We start from the raw sequence: 20,105 nt of genomic DNA, 5'->3' as shown, positions 1-20,105 counted from the left end.
CATCCCCCCTCTCTCACCCCACCCCCTCTAAAACAAAAATAGAATAAAATAAAATAAAAATTATTGAATACTAATTTTGATTATCAATTTAAAAAGTGCACGTTTATCGCCCCTGTAGTTTTACTGTGGGCGAGCAAAGAATATACCTGCTGTGAAACTGCGTGTCGTAAGAGGCGACTAAAGGTGCAGGTCTGGTAGCCCGAAAAGTGTCAGTTTACAGAGGGTCAACTACCAGACCCAGTTAAAACGGAACGTTACAGAAACACGCTTTATTATTTTTCCATCTTGGGAGACGGAGGAGCTTCTGTATCAGCAGGAACAATGAAGGACAAAACCAAAAGGTTTCTTCTGACCCAAAAACCTTCTCTGTCGAACAAGTCTCTCTGGATTACGTCGTGGACTGTTTGCATCATGAATAAAGCATGAAAAAGTTCTCAAATGGCACAAAAGATGAAGAGATACAGGCAGCACATACTAGGAGTCAGCGAAACCCACTGGATACAGTCTGGACAGAAGCAGCTCAGCTCGGGGGAACAAATATTGTATTCTGAGAGGGAAGACAAGCACCTTGGACAAGGAGTTGGAATTATTTTGAGTAAGTATACACAGAAGTGACCTAGAGGATGGGTACCAGGGGGGGGGGGGGAGAAGATAGTCATGGCTTCATTCACTACAAGGAATACAAGCATCAACATGAACATAGTTCAGATCTACGCCTCAACAAATGATGCTTCGGATGAAGACAAGAATCCTTTTTTACAGCCGGTTTTAGGGGGTCATCGACAAACTACCAAGGAAGGATGTCAACATCATAATGGGAGATGCCAATGCCACGATTGGCCAGGACAACGTGGGGTATGAAAGAATTATGGGACACCATGGCTTGGGACAAATGAATGAAAACTGTGAGCGATTTGCAAATTTCTCTGCTTTCAACAGTTTTGTCACTGGATGCTCAGTTTTTTCCCACAAGAGGACCCACAAGGCTATATGGGTAGCACGGATGGAGTGACAGAGAACCAGATCTATCATTTTGGTTGGTTCAGGCGTTCACTGGAAGATGTCACAGTACGGAGGGGGACAAATGTTGGATCGGATCATCTGCTGTTAGCCAAACTCAAGCGTCGTCTCAAAAAGCACTGAACCACAACAAGAACCAAAAAGAACGAAGTTCCTAGTGAGTCTCTTAGATGGTCACAAGAAAGAGGAGTTTCAGCTGCAGTTGAGGAGCAAGTTTCAACGCTTAGCGGATCTTGGTAAGGAGGACATGAAGGTGAAGATGCACTGGACCAAGGTCAAAGAAGTCTTTACTTCAACATCCCAAGAAATACTCGGTGAGAAGAAATTGGAGCATAAGGTATGGATTAGCGAAGGGTCACTGGATTTGATTATCATTAGAAGACAATTATTGAAAGCAGAAACAAATGCAAGAAGAACAAGGGGATCAAAAGCGCACGCATTGAAACAGTACAGGTCAACAGCTAAAGATGTAAAGAGTTCACTAAGAAAAGACAAAGAGGAATTCATGAACAGGCTGGCAGAAAGGGTAGAGGAAGCAGCAGCACGGAAGAACATTCGAATCCTTTACCAGATTACAAAGAATGTTTCTGGAAAATATGGGAGACCAGAATATAGCAATAAAAGAACAAGAGGGAAAAATCAATTTTAAAAAGGAAGCTCAGCCAAAACGAGGGTAGAGCATTTCAACAGTCTCCTGAACAGACCACCACCAAGTAACCCGCCAAACATACTGCCAGCAAGAAATGAGTTACCAGTCTACCTTGATGTTCCATCAAAACAAGAGATTATGGATGCCATTAAAAAGCGGAACAATGGTAAAGCGACCGTTCCTGATCAGATTCCACCTGAGGCCATAAAAGCAGATGCCAATGTCACGACAGACCTCCTCCTACCAGGATCTAGAATGAAAGCAATTTCCCAAAGGATTGGAAAGAAGGACACCCTGTGAAACTTCATATAAAGGGATATCTCAACAACTGCTGCAACTACCGAGGAATCACTCTTCTCCCAGTACCAGACAAGGTCGTCAACAGAATCATCCTGGAGACAATCAAGTCTGCAGTGGATCCAAGTTTTAGTTTTAGTAGAGGTTTTGCAGGGCTCGCAACTGCATAAGATCATACGAGCGCCAGGGGGTGGAAGTCAACAGAGAAGTCAGACTTACTCTGCTCACCTCTCTGGCTTTAACAGCCTTAAGTCTGCTTCGACTATCAAGGCACCCCGGAAATAGCGGGTCACAAGAGTGTGACAAATATACAAAAGAAGTAGAGGTAAATGACGATAATAAGGATTAGGAAAGAAAAAAGCAGCAGTTCCCAGTTGTAGTTCAGGCACAGGTATGAGCATGACATTGTTGGATCAGCCCATTTACACTTTTACTGTGCATTAGAACGAAACATGCCCCCCCCCCCTTTGGGAATGGCCTAAATACACTTCAGTCAGTGGCACCGTCCTGGGGGGGGGGGGGGGGGGGCACCACAGATCCAAGACTTCGGGATGAACAGGCTAGTTTTCGGAAAAATCGGTCAACCACGGACCAGATTGCTACGCTGAGGAACTTAGTGGAACAGTCCCTGTAGTGGAACTCCCAGTTGATCGTCAACTTTCTTGACTATGAGAATGCCTTTGACTGTATAGACCGAGCAACACTGTTGAAGATACTGAGACATCACGGAACCCCACAGCATTTGGTTAACCTCATCAATAGCATTTACGAAGGGACAAGTTGCAGGGTTATACATGATGACCAGCTCACTGACAGCTTTGACATCAAGACCGGTGTGAGACAGAGATGTTTACTATCACCTTTCCTCTTTATCTTGGCAATCGACTGGCTAAAGAAGGAAATCACCAGAGGACACAGAAACGGTGTACAGTGGACCCCATGGACACAGTCGGACGATCTGGATTTTGCAGGTGATTTGGCACTTCTGTCACAAACTCTGGACCAGATGCAAGCAAAGACAACAATTTTAAACAGCCTATCAGAGTCTGTTGGATTGACGATCCACCCCGGAAAGTCAAAAGTCCTAAGGATAGATGCACTACGAAAGCAGCAGGTCACAATTGAGGGAAATGCACTAGAAGACGTCGAATCCTTCTGCTACCTTGGGAATATAATTTACAGAGAAGGAGGAACAGGCACTGAAATAAAGTCGTGCATTGGAAAGTCATAGACTGCATTTATTTCTTTGAACAGGATTTGGAGAACCAGGGACAACTCACTACGGACAAAGCTGAGGATTTTCAACTCAAATATGAAGTCTGTCTTGTTGTATGGTTGTGAGATATAGAACGCATCTCAGACTTGCATAAAGAAGATCCAGGTTTTCTTGAACAAGTATATGAGGGAGTTACTGAGGATCATATAGACAAACAGGATCACCAACTAGGAAGTATTATGAAGACAGAGCCCAGTCAAAGATGAGGTGGGAAGAAGGCGTTGGTGATGGATTGGACACTCTTTCAGGAAGTCAAGCAGCTGCATAACAAGGAAAGTGTTAGATTGGAACCCACAGGGTAAAAGATCAAGGGGAAGACCACGGGGAACCAGTAGAAGAGTCAAGGAAATGGACGTATATAAAAGTGAGAAGACATGGAGTGACATCAAGCGATATGCCCTGGATAGGGAAAGGTGGAAAGTGTTTGTTCGTTGCCTATACCCTGATCCCCGGTGAGAAATGCAATGATGATGACACATTTAGCGACTTAATCGATACGTTGTAGATCATTCCTAAAGAGTGCGTCTCCGTCTGCATGATGTGACTTTTAGCCGTGCGTAAGGACACGGGTTCTTTATAATTGATTGATTTTTGAGCGTCGCGCATAAGCAGGCGCACTCTTAGGAGGCAGAGTACTTCAACCGCGAGGCTAAAACAGCACCTGGACATGGATGGCTGGTGCCTCTATACATCGTTGATGGTCAAGGTCAAGTACTTCAACCCTGTCTGCCAGGGCAAATCCGAGCTGACAAGAGATACAGAAGGTTATACTCTTTGCTTGGCCATGCTTTACATTTCCCCTGAACTTGATTTTATCGACTCTTTTGACAGGAGGAACCGAACAGCACACACACACACACACACACACACACACAATCAGAACAATAAATTAATAAATTGATAGATAAATTCAATTGAATATTTTTTTTACACAAAACAAGAAAATTAATCAAAATTAAAGAGAGAGAGAGAGAGAGAGAGAGAGAGAGAAAGAGAGAGAGAGAGAGAGAGAGAAAGAAGGAAGTAAAGTGCTTGAGTCGCACCACTGTGTTTCAGGCTCTCGTCAGTTTCCGGGCAGGAGGAGTTATTGGTCTAAACTTCCAGCTTGTTCATTTGAGTTGCTTTTGATTTTAAAATGTACACATCTATCTGGAACAGAAGTAGAGATATTTGCTATCGAAGAAGACAGGGGTTGTCGGGTGTCAGAGGTAAAATATGCGAGAAAACAGCGGACAAACTTTTGGTGAATTCCATTTGAGTGCAATTGGAAACGGCATCCTTTCAGGCAGCGTGCCTTTGATAAACATTTTTAAAAAGTGAAATCCGCGATTTACACACTTCACATGTTTTTAAATAAAAAAGATGCAGCCAACCACCCCCCCCCCCATATAAAAAAACCCAACAAAAAACCTAACAAACACCCCCCCCCCCCCTCCCCAACAAAAACAATTAAATAAAAAAATAAAATAAACCCACCAACCCCCCCCCCCCACCAAACCTAAACAAAAACAACTACGGCAACCCCCAAAAGACAAAAAAAACCTCCTAGCACTCTCTTACCCCCCCCCAAACCCCCCAACAACAACAAACAAACAAACAAACAATAAACAACAATAATAACAACCCACAACAACAAACAACTAAAAGAATTAGAACATCAATAAACATTGTCTATCGGTCCCGAAAATTTTGACTTCTTGGAATTTATGACTTTGACGAGAGCCTGATTTCATGACGATGGCACGCATTTTATGACATACTTGCTTCTTGCAGGCTAACCGAACAGTTTGTCCTTCTCGAACGTCAATGCTCGGGTCGGGTCCACCCACAGGTTTTCCGTCCATCTCCACGTCACACGTTGGTTCAGTGTCCGCCGTCAGAGTCAGAACCGCTTGCTTTTTCTTTTCTTTCACATCGCTGTCAAACTTAAACACGCACTCATAGATTCCTTGATCGTCGCAGTCGGCGGACTGTATTTGAAAAAAGGAATACTGAATACACACACACACACACACACACACACACACACACACACACACACACACACACACACACACACACACACACACACGCACACACATATATATATATATATATATACTACTCTTTAACATTTTTAACTCCACACCTCATATTTAAGGCAATTTTTTGATGAATACTTGTCAAATCTGTCTAAAAATTTCAGATGAGACAGTGCATTCATTTTACGGGAAGGGAAACGCGTGGAAGGCAAAATTAAGAATGTTTTTAAAATTCAGTTTTGAACTAATGGTTGTCACATCTTCACATCGTCGACGCATGTACGGGATGAATCGATGTATTATCTACTACGGGATAATTTTCCACTCTTGAATTAAGGTTTGTTCTAACTGAAGAAGGGACCAGGGCAGGCGTTGTCTGGCACAAATGGTGCGAACCAAAATGTCCCACAAGCGCTTAATTCGATTGAGATTTAGCGTATGCACTGGTTAAGGGCGCAGGAGAGGAATGTTGTTAACCTTGAATAGTTGATTTGTCACAGCAGCCTTATGGGCAAGTGCATTTTCATGCATGAATACTTTTCCTTCAGCTTGGTTTTGAAAGAAAAAGTACTTTGGGCTCGAGAACTTGTTTGATTTAGCCTTGAGCTGTTATGCTCCCATGAATAGACCCGAGTATAGTCTTAACAGCATCGCTTATTCCAGCCCACACCATGGCACAACCTCCATAGAAATTATTTGTTAACTGAAGCAAGCTGGGATGTAAACTTTGGAACATCATGCCGTTCCAGTTGAAATTGGGACTCATCTGAAAAAGTGTACGAATTCCAATTACAAATTCGCTGTACCCGGTGAAATCTGTGCTGGGTGTAATGGGGCTACAGTTTTATGCGACAAACTAAGCCCCAAGCACGAAGGTTCCCCTCTTTCAGACGAAGAAGAACAGTCATGACAAAGATCTGACTGTCATTTCTAAGTCTTTTCGACTCATTCTGGGTCTTTGTTTGCCAATTGAAATTGATTTGTTGATTTTTCAAGCTTTGCGTTAGGATGGATGCGTCCACCCACCCTTCGTTTTGACTTTCTGCGTCCTACTCGCGTGGGTCTGTCTTTTTGGGAGTCTATTGTTGCCTGGTGATCTCGGGTGGCACACACAGTGTGTCTGTTCACGTTGAACCGTCTCGCGACTAACGAAAGCGAAGTGCCCAAGCAGAAGCATAGAAATGGTGTAATTTCTATCCGATTTATTCAGCAGTCAAAGCAATGTGAATCGATAAAGAAAAGTCACTTTTTAAGTGGTAAAAAAGTCTGGAAGGAGTCCAACTTGGCGTGTACAGTTTTTGTTTTCAAAGCTACCCACGCGTTTTCACAGAATTTGACAAAATATCAAAACCTTGCGAATGACGTCGTCAGACAAAACTTCTAAACTCGTCAAGTCATTGTTCTGGACTGGCGTGCAAGATCAAAAAGCCTTAACCCAACAGAACATCTGTAAGATGACCTTGACCGGAGGATTAAAAACAGGCTGCACTCCGTGCAATCTTGTCTGGAACTGAAGGGTATAGTTCACAAAAAATGGCAGGGGATTCCTCAGACAACATAAGGACATCAAATCAGTCAATGAACAGACTTTTTATATCAGTAAATCAAGCTGGAAGAGGCCACACTCAATACTGAGCAAACTTTGGTTTGCATTTTGCAAGGATCAATATGTATAAAATTATCACCCTTGAATAAGGAACGCCATTGATCAATTCTTTTCAAGCCAAGTTGGCAGAAAATGAATGAATACAATGAGTACCAAATTTCTCATGGCTATGTTGAATAGTAAATGAGTTAATATACTTTTAAGGTTTTATATATATATATATATATATATATATATATATATATATATATATATATATATATATATATATATATATATATATATATATATATGAGGCAGCGTGGTGGAATCAGGCTGTCGTCAATTTTTGGGCATGTAGAGTTATTGGTATCACCTTAGGGGGGGGGGGGACCCACCTATTTTTGGTCAATCTGGGTCAAATTGGGTATTACAATATTTTTTGCCTGTTTTCAGTCATTTCTCTGTTGATTTGATTGTCCTTTGGCACAATCGTAGCTAGTTGGATGCCCAACATTTTTTGTTCTTAATTTGTTATTCTATCTTCACTAATTAGAGAGGTATCTCATTTTTTGAGAAAAATATTCGATTTTTTAATTTTTGACACATTTTTCGAAACTCCTCTGAAGATTACAGGTGTATCTTGATGGCACTTAGCATACTTGTTGCCCTTAGGGGTGGTTACATTACTTAGTCAGCGTTTTTTTATATCTATCTTGGTTTTCATTTTATGATTTAAAAAATTTGGAAAATTGACCGTTTTCTGCATTTTTGACAAGATTTGCACGCTTCTTCCTGTAACTCCGAAACGAAATAAGATATCGAAAGATACTGACTATGTTTAATTTGTATGCCTCTTGGGTACATGTGTGCCAAAGGACAATAAAATCCATCGGTAAATTTCAAAGGAGTATTGATTTGAAATCATGATGTAAAAATCCAATATGGCCGCCATAAAAATGGCGGCCATCTTGGATCCGGGAAATTTTTTTTTCATCGTAATACCTGTATCATGACGAAGGTGTATACCAAATTTAAGGTTTCTAGGTCCAGAAATAAAGGAGTTAGCTCGCTTGTGCCCCCCCCCCCTTAAACCTTGTTCACTTGCCTTTATTTGGATGAAAAAAATATCCAATTATCTTGAATACAAGTCGAGATATTGACGAAAAAACGAGGTGGGGGTCACCTGTTTTCAGAGGTAAAATTAGTGCGAAAATAGCGCAAAAGATTAGTTATTTCCTTAGCTTAAGAGTCCGTGGTAACTGAAAATAATTTACATTTTTTGTGCCTTAAATCAAAGTTTTTCAGAAAAATCCACAAAGAAATGAATTCTTTAATGGCCATGAAAGGTGTTGAGCCAAAAATCACAGATTTGATAAAAATTCACAAACCTACGGAAATATGCAAGTTTCTTCACTTTGATTATTTTGACAAAAGCCTAATTCCACCACGCTGCCTCATATATAATATATATATAATATATATATATATATATATATATATATATATATATATATATATATATATATATATATACCACGCATAGTTCACTTCACCGTATCTTATTTTAGTATAATATCTTATTCTATCTTAACCCCATTTAGGTGTCGGTAGCCTAACGGTTAGGCTAACGGACCCGTAATCATGAGATTGTGGGTTCGGGGTTCGAGCCTCAGCTTGGTCCGATGTTGTGTCCTTGAGAAAGTCTCTTTACAGGAATTTCCCATTTAGCTCGGTCCCTTTGGAGATGGACGTTAAACGAGGAGGTCCCACCTCTTAATTATGCCCAATAGCAATGATACTTTACTTTTACTTTTTCATCCTCTGTTACAGTTAAGCATCTGGGGTTGATACAATTTTCTATGGTAGGCCAACTCCGCCAGCTCTTTCAAATAGTGTTGATAGGGGTGTTAAACATATACCATTTCACCGTTTTAACACCAACTATCTTATCTTACCTTATCTTATCTTATCTCTAATCTCCTCTCCTCTCTTTTCCTCTCCTCTTTTATCTGCTCTGATCATATCTATCTTATCTTAATTTATCTCATCTCAACTCTCCTCTCCTCTCCTACCTTATCGTATCTTAACACTTCACCTCACCTCACCTTATCTCATCTTATCTTATCTCACCTCACCTCACCTCACCTCATCTCATCTCATCTCATCTCATCTCATCTCATCTCATCTCATCTCATCTTATCTTATCTCATCTCACCTCATCTCATCTCTTCTCATCTCATCTCATCTCATCTCATCTCATCTCATCTTATCTTATCTTATTTTATCGTCTACTCACCGGCACCTTGTAGACAATCTCGCGGTCCCGTTTTATGACAAGCTCGTGGTCACTCACCGATGTCCAGTGGTCAGGCACGTTCTAGGTGGAAAGACGAACAAGGGAAGACAGGATGAGGGAGGACATAGACGAGGAGGAAGAGGGGGAGGAGGATCGGAGGGAGAGAAGAAGAAGAAGAAAGGAGGAGAAGGAGGAGGAGGACGGGGAAGAAGAAGAAGAAGAAGAAGAAGAAGAAGAAGAAGAAGAAGAAGAAGAAGAAGGAGGAGGAGGAGGAGGAGGAGGAGGAGGAGGAGGAGGAGGAGGAGGAGAAGAAGAAAAAAAAAGAAGAAGGTGGTGTAGGTGGAAAAAGAAAAAGGGAGAAGAGGAAAAATAGGGCCTAAAGATGAGGATGTAGAGAGAAAAAGGGGGAGAAAAAGACAGTAGAAGTCCTAAATTAATTAAATTCTTCACTTCTGTGTGGACGTCTGCACACACATTTGTTGTTTTTTTTAAAAACTGGTTCACTGCCATTTTTCTACTAGCCTGTTGAGGAAGTTATTAAATAGATAAAATTGCAACTTATGCAGTTACTTATTCTGAAATAATTGAAATGATTTTTGTTTGAATTTTTTTAATGAACATGTTATTTATTTCTGTAAAATGTGATAGACACGTTTCAACAGTGAAGGGGTTTTAGTACCCAAACCCACATTTTCTATGCTCTTTAAGTCGTGTGTGCCGACATAACATTGGCGACTCAAACGTTTGACCCCCTTCCTCTGGGCGTCTGACTTTTTCAGCAGCCTTTCTACTGCTGTTCCTTGACTCCTTCTTACTGCTGTTTTTCAGTCACACCCCTGATCTTCTGGTAGGAAAGATCTGTACCTAGACTTCTAAGACAAGGGAGAAAAATCTCAAAGGGCCCGTGTGCAAGTTGCGAACGTTAAAGATCCCTTGGTGATCTAAAATCCCTAAGAATAGGCTTCGGCCGCCAACCGGGCAAAATTCAAACTTTCCTACAAACTGAAAAAAGTTTAATGTGTCCGTGCGCTCATATGACCTTCTGCAGTTGCGAGCGCCGTAAAACACTTACCAAAAGAAACAAGCGGTTGAGTGATCAGAAAGTTCAGACCCATGGTTATGTCAATCGTATTGTCGGTCACAGGGCGTTCACGTGGGTGGTCACTGGGAAGTGTCCTTGAGCAAGGCACGACAACCGTAGCTAAAGACAAAAAAAAAAAAGAAAACAACGACAACAACAACAACAACAACAACAATGACAACAACAACAACAGCAACAACAACAACAGCGGCGACAACGACGACGACAACAACGACAACAACGACAACAATAACAACAGCAACAAAACTCTTATTAAAGCAAAGAAAAGCATGGCGTTGACAGCTCTCTGCCTTATGTACCTGACAGTGCAGGAAGGGAGAAAGAAAAGTAAGCTGTCTGAGACGACCACCCATTGCCGAGGAGAAAATCTCCGTCTTAGACAGGTTTATAGCACTTTTATGGCACTTGAAACCGTAACTGGTGATATAAATGCAGAAGATTAGAGCTAGAGGTGTTATATACCACTAGGGAATATCATTAATGATATAAAGTGCCATCTATGCAAGGGGGAAATGGAAAGAAGCCGCTTGTACAGGTGGTTGTCTAAGGCTCTGGCGGGGATCAAGGACTGGTGATGGGTCTCATTTAAATATTGAGAAATACCTAAGCGTCTCAAACAGCTTCTCCCAAACCAGCCAACGTACCAGTGGAGATCCCTGTTTCCACTGACACGGTTCTGGCGAATGGCAAGTTGTTTGCGCCAACAAACTACCTCCCCCGTTTCCTACAGGGGTTAAAACAACAGGGTGGGAGCAAGTGTGGCCCCACAAGGTGCAGGAGGCAGAACCCACCCATGTGTGGTAGACGCTATGCTCCTTACTAACACACACTCACTCTCCCTTGAGTCTAACCTGCCTCACACCTCTACTGCTTTTTATCAACACACCCTCAGTGGCTGCGAAGGTACCAGCCAGTTTGAGAGTGTCTGGGTGCAGGGCACGGACAGAGCGGAATGCCTGACTTGCCTTCTGGCCGTGGACCTCTTAGTAAAGACACAACGACCCAGGACGTGACGATCCAGTGGCTTTCCCACTGGGCCGATACCTCATACAAGAGTAGAAAACTTTAGCCAGCAGCCATTGGTGGTGGTGAATGGGCAGCGGGAACCCTACTTGAATTACACAGTCACAGGGCATTTAGGTCTTTCAAGTCTCATGAAAACCCCTTGTACCCTCCTATCTTCAACATGAAGGGCCTCTTCTCGGGGTGGGCAGGCACCCCAGTCCACAATGCCATGACACAAAGAAAGAAACTACATGCGAGATCGGAAGTCGCCTCGTTAGACAAGGTCCCCGCAAGGCAGCGCAATCACCAGGATGCTCTGAGCGACAAGTCAGTTACTGGTGATACACACAGAAACAGAGCTAAACCAGCACGGAAAAGCTCTCGGAGTGAGAAAGGAGCCAATTACATCCCCAACAAGAAGAAGAGATTCACCAACCTCTTGCAACTCAACATCTGTGGTTTGAGGAACAAGAAAACAGAACTCCTCAAAGTCCTGAAGGACAGGTAGAATGTTGCCCTCCTTCAAGAAACCCTTCACAAAGGTACTGACCTGAACCTCACAGGATACACCAGTTACGCCTGCACATGCACAGGATGCCGCGGTGCAGTCACTTACTTGCAAAACGATGTTCAGGGAGATGTCGTACACTTATCAACCGTCCAACCGACAGATATCCAGAGGGCCTCCATATGGCACACTGGTAGGAAGTACACACTTTACAATGTCTACAGCCCCCCCACAGACAACATGGGACTTGTCTGATTTGCAAGCAGCCTACCATGAGAAAACCATTTGTGCGGGTGACTTCAATGGCCACTCTCCTGAATGGGCCTATGTCAACTATAACGGCACAGCCCAAAAGACTGAGGAGCTGTATGAAACCAGCAACCTATCTGTGTTACGAGATGTCAACTCAACTCTTACCTTACTTCACGGAGCCCACTTGACTCTCAGCCTGATCTCACAATCTGCTCATCCGACATTAAAAACTCCTATCACATCGAAGTGATTGATGACATAGGAAGTGAACACAGGCCTATCTTTATACAGATCACCTCCCCACCTGCATTGAACCACCCTCAGAGGACTCGATGGAACTTTAAGAAAGCCAACTGGGCAGAATACGAGAAGACCTCGAACGAATTGCTCTCTGGCATAACAGAAACAGAAGATGCTGATCGTTTTAATAAACAAATAACCCAAAATATTCTTAAAGCTGCAACTCAGCACATTCCACGGGGATGCCAAAGAAATTTCAAACCCTTTTGGAGTGAAGAAATCTAGACTGCTATGGCAGAAAGAGAGAAAGCCAGACAGTCATTGGAAAAATCACCATCACCAACAAACGAAATACACTACAAAAAAGCAACCCCCCCCCCCCTCCTAAAAAAAAAAAAGAAAAAAAAAAGAGAAATGGACTCAGACCTGCAAAGATCTTGACCTTCGCCACAATGGATGAAAGGCTTGGTTCTTTTTCAGCAGCCTCTCTGGAGAAAGACAAAAACGTAACCCCAAGCCTTTTGTCCTTTCAGGCAGCACCAACACTGAAGACCAGAAGAAAGCCAGACATTTTAACCGGTTTTTCGCCTCTGTAAACAGGACAGGCAGACTAACGGAGGCTGACAAACTCCTCATAAATAGGGCTAAGGGTAAACAAAAAGCCCCTACTGTGAACAACTCGCTTTTTGAAGAGGATTATAGCATGATGGAACTTGTGAAATACTAAAGGCATGGAGGATCGCCCAGATTATACCGCTCCTGAAAAAATGGGAAACCACCTGGAGAAGCGAAAAGCTACCGACCTATCTCATTAACATACGTCTCTACTGGTACCTGTAAAACACTAACAGCTTAAACCCACACCAAGCAGGCTTCAGAAAAGGCAGCAACACAGAATACCAACTTTTTAAACTGATTCAAAACATTCAGGATGGATTTCAGCAGACTAAACTTGTAGATCTCCAACAGGCGTACGACAGAGTGGGAAGAAAATACTCATGAAAATATAGGACATCGGAATACAAGGCAAACTTTACAAAAGTATCAAGTTCTTCCTGTCGGATCAAAACATTGAAACCAGGGTAAATAATGCCCACTCGTCAAGAGAAGTACTCGAGGAAGGCCTACCTCAAGGTTCCTGTCTGAGTTGCATTTTGTTCCTGATCTTCTTTAATGATGTAACGAACGTGCTGAAATCAGAAAAGACTCTTTATGCCTATGATCGTGCTCGCTGGCAGACACATCACAGCATGATAGTTGATGCAGGGAAATTAAATGAAGACCCCAAGAGGCTTCACAATTACTGTCATAAATGGAAACTTAATATTAACTGCACGAAAACAGTATACACCATCTTTACGAAGAGCCATAAAGCAGCCAAAGAAAATCTCCAACTAAAGATAGGAAATGAAAATCTCCCCAAAGAAGAACATCCAACTTACCTAGGAGTCCAACTTGACCATAATCTAACCACGAAAAGCCAAGTGGAGAACATAAGGAACAAGGCAAAAAAAGACTCCAACTTTTAATGAAACTCGCAAGCAGTTCATGGGGATCAGACAAACAGACTCTGAGACTCTATACCTTGGTTATGTCCCATCCTCCCTGGAATACTGCAAGGTCCAAAACAATGTCCTTCGTTTTATAAATGGTGGCATGAGATCCACACCTACCGCTGCATGCGAAATCGTTTCAAATGTTGAACCCCTGGGAATCCGCAGAGACAAAGCATTTTTGGAGCTACATGAAAGAACTAAAAGAATGTGCCCCATCCACCCAAACAGGAAATTAGTAGAAACAGGGAAACCGAAGAAACGAATTCAACTAAAATCAATCATGCATCACATCACAGAACTAATGGAGAGTCACCATCTACCACAAAACAGAAGAGAAACCAAAAGAGTCAAACAAAACATCCCACCCCATCTTTCTTTAAAAAAGCCAATCATTACATCTCTCAGAGACAATAGCACAAAATCTTCAAACCCAGTGACGCATCACCTCAAACAATCGACAGCTATTTAGATTACTGAATACACGTCTAAACGGACGACCCAGCATTCAAAGGCACAACCAAAGGAATACGAATACAGTACCCAGATGGAAGTTTCAAGCCGGTGGAGATAAAAGCAGTTACTACGATGCAGAAATAATGGCAATTGAAACATCTCTGTATCATCTCCGCACACTTTTTGACACCTATCCTGGAAAAGCACACAGTATTGTGATTTTCACTGACTCACTATCAGTCTTACAAGCCGTAGAAAATGACCATCATCTAAACCAAGGTTTTGACTAATATACCGTTTGGTTCCAATCATCTGATAACATTCAACCTAGTAATGCAGAGGGTCCCCGGACACTCAAAAATACCTGGAAATGACAGAGCAGACACACTCGCCAAACGGGGATCTAGACAGGAACAACCCAACATTCCAACTTCATACAATACTGCAAAACAAATCATTAAAAGCAACGACAAACAAGATTGGATGAACAGATGGGCCGAGGGAAAGACAGGCAGAGCAGTTTTCAAACATATGACTACAACAAAAAGAAATGACAATATCAACCACCTACAGAGAAAGAAACAGACCTCGATCTTCCGCCTACGAACAGAACATATACACCTCAACTTTCACCTGAACAGAATAAACCCGGAACTTCCCCCCAATGCCTCCCTTGTGTGACTAAGCACATATGAGACTGTGGATCATCACCTGTTCCACTACACAGCCCTAAATGACATCAGAGCTACCTTTCTCCCTCCGAGACCTAACATTGACAACACACATTATGGAACACTACAGCAACTGCAACAAACCTGCACTTATCACTACGTGGCATTGGGCAAAAGGGCGAGAGCCAGCTGTTGCTGGATCGATAACAACAACAACAACAACAACAGCAACAGCAACAGCAACAGCAACAGCAACAGCAACAACAACAACAACAACAACAACGACTAAGGCTCTGGCCACGCTGCAAGCAGAGCTGGCAGAACAACAGTGAAAATGTATACAAAAAACAAGGAGGAGACCGACGGTCTGAACCGCCTCGAATCGCACCGCCGGTCACCTCCTTGTATTAATTTTCACTGCTCTACTCAGCTCTGCCCGCTCTGCTTGCAGTGTGGCCAGAGCCTTATACAGGTGGCCGCAAGAGTAGGTTTGTTTGTATACAAAGAGGCAGTTGATAATTGTGTCGATCGCTGTATAGGATTAACGCCTCTTTCCACACTGCCAGAAATCGGAGAAGCGAGACCTCTGAATATGAAGTCCAGCCCCGATAGGACCGAGCCAAAAACTCCCCAACATAGCCAAAGTTGAGAACGCTACAATGGGGATTCGAACCAGGGCCATCTGCTTCATATTCTAGCATCATACCGATTGAGCCCCCATTAAAATGCTTCTGCCAGGAAAAGACAACAACAACCCCCCCAAAAAAACCCAAACAACAACAAAAAAAAACAAAACAAAACAAACAAAAACAACAAAACAACAACTTACAAACAAAAACAAAACATTAAAATCTTTTAAAGATTATTATTATTAGATTATTACACCCTTTCAACCCCTCCCCTTCCCAGCAAAAAACACTACCAGGAAAAAAATGGAAGAAAGAAATCAGCATGATGTAGTTTTTTAAAAATAAACATTTTCAGGTAAATGTTTTACGGCGCTCCCAACTGCATAAGGTCATATGAACGCGGGACACACTAAACATTTTCAGTTGGTAGTAAATCATGAATTTTGCCTAGGTAGCGCTCGAAGCCCACTCTTATCGATTTTGGACCACCAAGGGATATTTAACGTGCACACAGGACCTCAGAGATATTTCGCTTTATCCAAGAAGGTTTGGTGTAGATCTTACTTACCATAAGGTCAGGCGTGTACTGTGGCTGAAAGACAGCAGTAAGAAGGAGCCAAAGAGTAGCAGTAGAAAGTCTGCAGACAGAGTAAGGGGCCCCAGGGGATGGGGAAAAGAATGTGAAAGCGTGGGGTCAGACAGTGGAGAAGAAAGCAGACGATAGAACATTGTTAGAGAGCAGGTTCGAATGTGGAAGGAGCAAATTTTAGAGAAAAATATTGTCCGTCGCCATCCGGATTCGAACACTTTAACTTGGAGGCCACAAGAACCCTCTGATATATAGGTTAATATTGAATGACAGGTCAAAGTAATGAAATCGAAGAAACCAGCATTTCCCCGCTCGTCGGCAAAGATTATAAATCTATTTTGTCTCAACACCTTTAACGTCAACTTAAAAAAAAAGCATTATTTATTTTGTGTGCATTTTACTGACGTCATTTGCTCAAAGTCACAAACAATATAGAAATGTGAAAATGTGCAGTTTTTTTTAAAGAAGTGTTTTTATATGTGTGTGTATAAGTGTGCATGTGTTTATCGGCGTGTGTATGTGTGTGTGTTTGTGTGTGTGTGTGTGTGTTGTGTGTTTATGTGTGTATGTGTGTGTGTGTGTGTGTGTGTGTGTGTGTGTGTGTGTGTGTGTGTGTGTGCATGGAGAGGGTGAGAAAGGTAAAAATTTGGGGAGCGGGGGGGGGGGGGGGGGTTCAGTAACTCGAAAGAAAATGACTTTTTTCTCTGTGTGTTGTGAGGGGGAGGGGGTCAGGGGGGGGGGGATGTTATTCGTGGGGCTATTTACTCACCACACGAATACTTTTGGACTATTTACTCACCACACGAATTTGGCCAGCACTCTCGAATTTCGTGAGCATTTGAGGTAGAGCTGCCGTGTCCTTCTTTTTCTGTAGTGTTAAAATGTAGTTCTTGCTGCCCAGAGAGGCGGGGGCAGTGCTGAGAGAGTGAGACAGAAACAGACATACGAGGTTATAGTGAGTTCACTCTCTTCTCGCCGCGGTTAACACAGGATACAAATGTGAGGAATCATGGCGAAATCAGGTGCTCGTATTCAAAATAATGGAATGGAAGAAACTGGAAGGTGCTCTTGTGTTCCAGAGATTACGGTGTTCACCTCTCATTCAATAGGTCCCAGGTTCGAATCCGGACAGCGACGGAAAATTTTCTTCTCTAAAATGTTTATCCTTTCGCCTCCTTACCTGTTCCCTAACAATTTTCTGTTGTCTGCTTTCATCTCCACTCTCTGTCCCCACCCCTCACTTTCTTTGCCCCCTCCTCTGGGCTCCTAACTCTTTCTGCAGACTTTCTACTGCTACTCCTTGGCTCCTTCTTACTGCTGTCTTTTCACCGCACCCCTGATCTTATGGTAGGTAAGATCTAACGCCGAGCCTTCTCGGATAACGGCGGAAAATCTCGTGCAATATGTGCACGTTAAAGATCCCTTGGTGGTCTAAAATTGAAAAGAGTAGGCCTCGGCGGGCACCCGGGCAAAATCTCCAAATTTCCTACCAACTGAAAACATTAGGCGTGTCCCGCGGGCTCATAAGACCTTATGCGTTTGCGAGCCCCGTAAAACACTGGCCCCCCAAAAATGGGAGCGCCGTAAAACACTTCCAAAAAAAAAAAAGAAAAATATTTTTAAAAGAAGAAGAAACCAGCATTTTCCCACCCTTTGACCATTCTTTATCATTTTGTTTATCTCAACACCAGTCATGTCCATTTACAAACATTTTCAGAGTGGATTTTTACTGAAAAACGTTGATTAAAGGCACACAAAAATGTAAACTTACAGTTTCCAAGGAATCTCAATAACTAAAGTTTCGCATGCATGTTCATAAACATTACATCTAAAAATTGGTCTCTTGTTGTTGTTTTTCTGAACGAATTAGAAAAACTTTAAGGATTTTTTTCCTGAGGTAGTATTCAAGTTTGCCAAAAATCCGTGAAAATTTACACTCAAGACATCACAAACAAAAATCTTTTCCATAACACACAAATTGTTTTGTTTTACATATTCTCTTTATTCTGTGAAAATTTCATGAAGATTGGCTAAAAAAATGGTGGAGTTATTCATATAGAGAAAAGTCGCGTTTTGAGAAAACGGTCGACAAAGAAAAATAATATATTGACTTTATGAGGAAATGGTGGTGACAAACATGCCCGGTATGGGAAGAAATGAGGTTTTTGGTGGTTCTTATGCAATGAAATAGTTGTAGGAAAGTCTGAGGAAGCTAAAAAAGCCTACAACTCAAATTCCATAATTTTGAGCCGAAAAGGGACTTTGGGAGTGTAACCCCCCCTCCCCCCCCCCACTTTAAATCTTCTCAGGTATTTGCATGATGGTCTGAACGTGGGATGGCCAATCGAATCTATAGCTTGTCCACTTTCGTCTGTCCGCGGTAAACACAAGATAAAATCAAATCGTCTGGTTTAATCTTCTCAGACTTAGCAGGCAGGTCTAAACGTTGGACGACCGTCAGATTCTAGAAGCCAATTGGTGAAGGTCACCTCTAAGGACCTGCCACGTTTTCTTTGCTGTTAGCCTAAAGCGGGTAAAAAAAACAACAACAAAAAACAAAAAAATAAACCAGCAACCAAAATTCCACACACTCACACAAACAACACACACACACACTCGCACACACACACACACACACACACACACACACACACACACACACACACACACACACACACACACACACACCATTCGTTAGTCGGGATGAGTACCTTTCGAGACTCACGTAGAGATCAGTCGGTCTTGAGAGGAACTCTACAAGCTTACACTGAAACGTGGGGGCTCGGTGGTGTCGCTGTTTCAAAATAGGCTGTATGTCAGGCAGGGTGGTGGAATCAGGCTCTCGTCAATTTTTGGGCATGTAGAGGTATTGGTATCATCTTAAAGCTTGCTCACTTGTCTTTATTTGAATGAAAAAAAATATCCATTTATCTTGAATACAAGTCGAGATATTTCCGAATGAAGGGGGTGGGGTCACCTGTTTTCAGAGGTAACATTAGTGAGAAATGGCCGGCAAAGATTAGTTATTTCCTTAGCTTAAGAGTCCGTGGTAACTGAAAATTTACATTTTTAGTGCCTTAATCCACGTTTTTCAGAAAAATCCACACAGAAATTAGTTCTTTGAAGGGCATGAAATATGTTGAGCCAAAAAACAAAATTTTATAAAAACTCACAAACCTGCAGAAAAATGCAAGTTTCTTCACTTTGATTATTTTGACAAGAGCCTGATTCCACCACACTGCCTCACATTATGCAGGCTAATTTACTGTAAGCCATTACTTTTTGTGCTGTTAAAAGGGCATCATTTGATATGGGCCCAAATGTATTCTTAAGAAAAGGCTTTTTTTATGACTGCATCAAGATTTCTTTTTTTCAAAGTGTTTTTGTTTCGTCTCTGGTCTACAGGAGCGCCATGCAAATTTACATGCACATTTGTAAGTATCATTTATAAATGGGCTAGAACACTTTTTTCACGCGAATGGACGAATGTGAACAAGTTTTAATCTTACTTTTTCACGGCTGAAAAAATTCCATATATTTGCTCTACGTGTTTGTCCCCTTTTAGGTTTAGTAAGAGATTTACGGTACTTGTAATACAAATAGGTCATGTCGGCGGCGTGAAACTTTAACAACGAACAATATAACAGGAATATTCGAACAATAAAAAAGAACTATCTGGTCAATAAAACAGGGCTATTCGAACAATACATTTCAACATCAAAGAATATCTGTTTGAACTATAAAAAAAGAATAATTTCAACAATAAAAAAATACAACAATAATATTATAATATACTCACAACTTAGCCACAGAGCAGTTGAACACGATTTCGTCACCCACTTTGTACAATGACTTGCTAATCAAAGCGCTAGCACCTTCACCTGAAACATACAACACACACACACACACACACACACACACACACACACACACACACACACACACACACACAG

General features: G+C 42.0%; 1 protein-coding gene across 1 annotated transcript in view; it reads right to left on the bottom strand.

Moving 5' to 3' along the window:
• The window catches only part of LOC101857688, a gene marked incomplete at its 3' end in the record, with an annotated part of 37,576 nt that overhangs the window by 13,639 nt on the left and 3,832 nt on the right, over positions 1 to 20,105 (bottom strand). Inside the window, 4 exon segments of the mRNA XM_035968738.1 lie at positions 5,003 to 5,212; positions 9,148 to 9,228; positions 16,952 to 17,069; positions 19,952 to 20,033. Coding sequence (XP_035824631.1) covers positions 5,003 to 5,212; positions 9,148 to 9,228; positions 16,952 to 17,069; positions 19,952 to 20,033 — 491 coding nt within the window.

The sequence above is a fragment of the Aplysia californica genome, unplaced genomic scaffold, assembly GCF_000002075.1.
Source record: "Aplysia californica isolate F4 #8 unplaced genomic scaffold, AplCal3.0 scaffold00005, whole genome shotgun sequence".
Classification (NCBI taxonomy): domain Eukaryota; kingdom Metazoa; phylum Mollusca; class Gastropoda; order Aplysiida; family Aplysiidae; genus Aplysia; species Aplysia californica.
The sequence above is the reverse complement of the archived record's forward strand: the minus strand, read 5'-3'. Positions and strand labels throughout refer to the sequence as shown.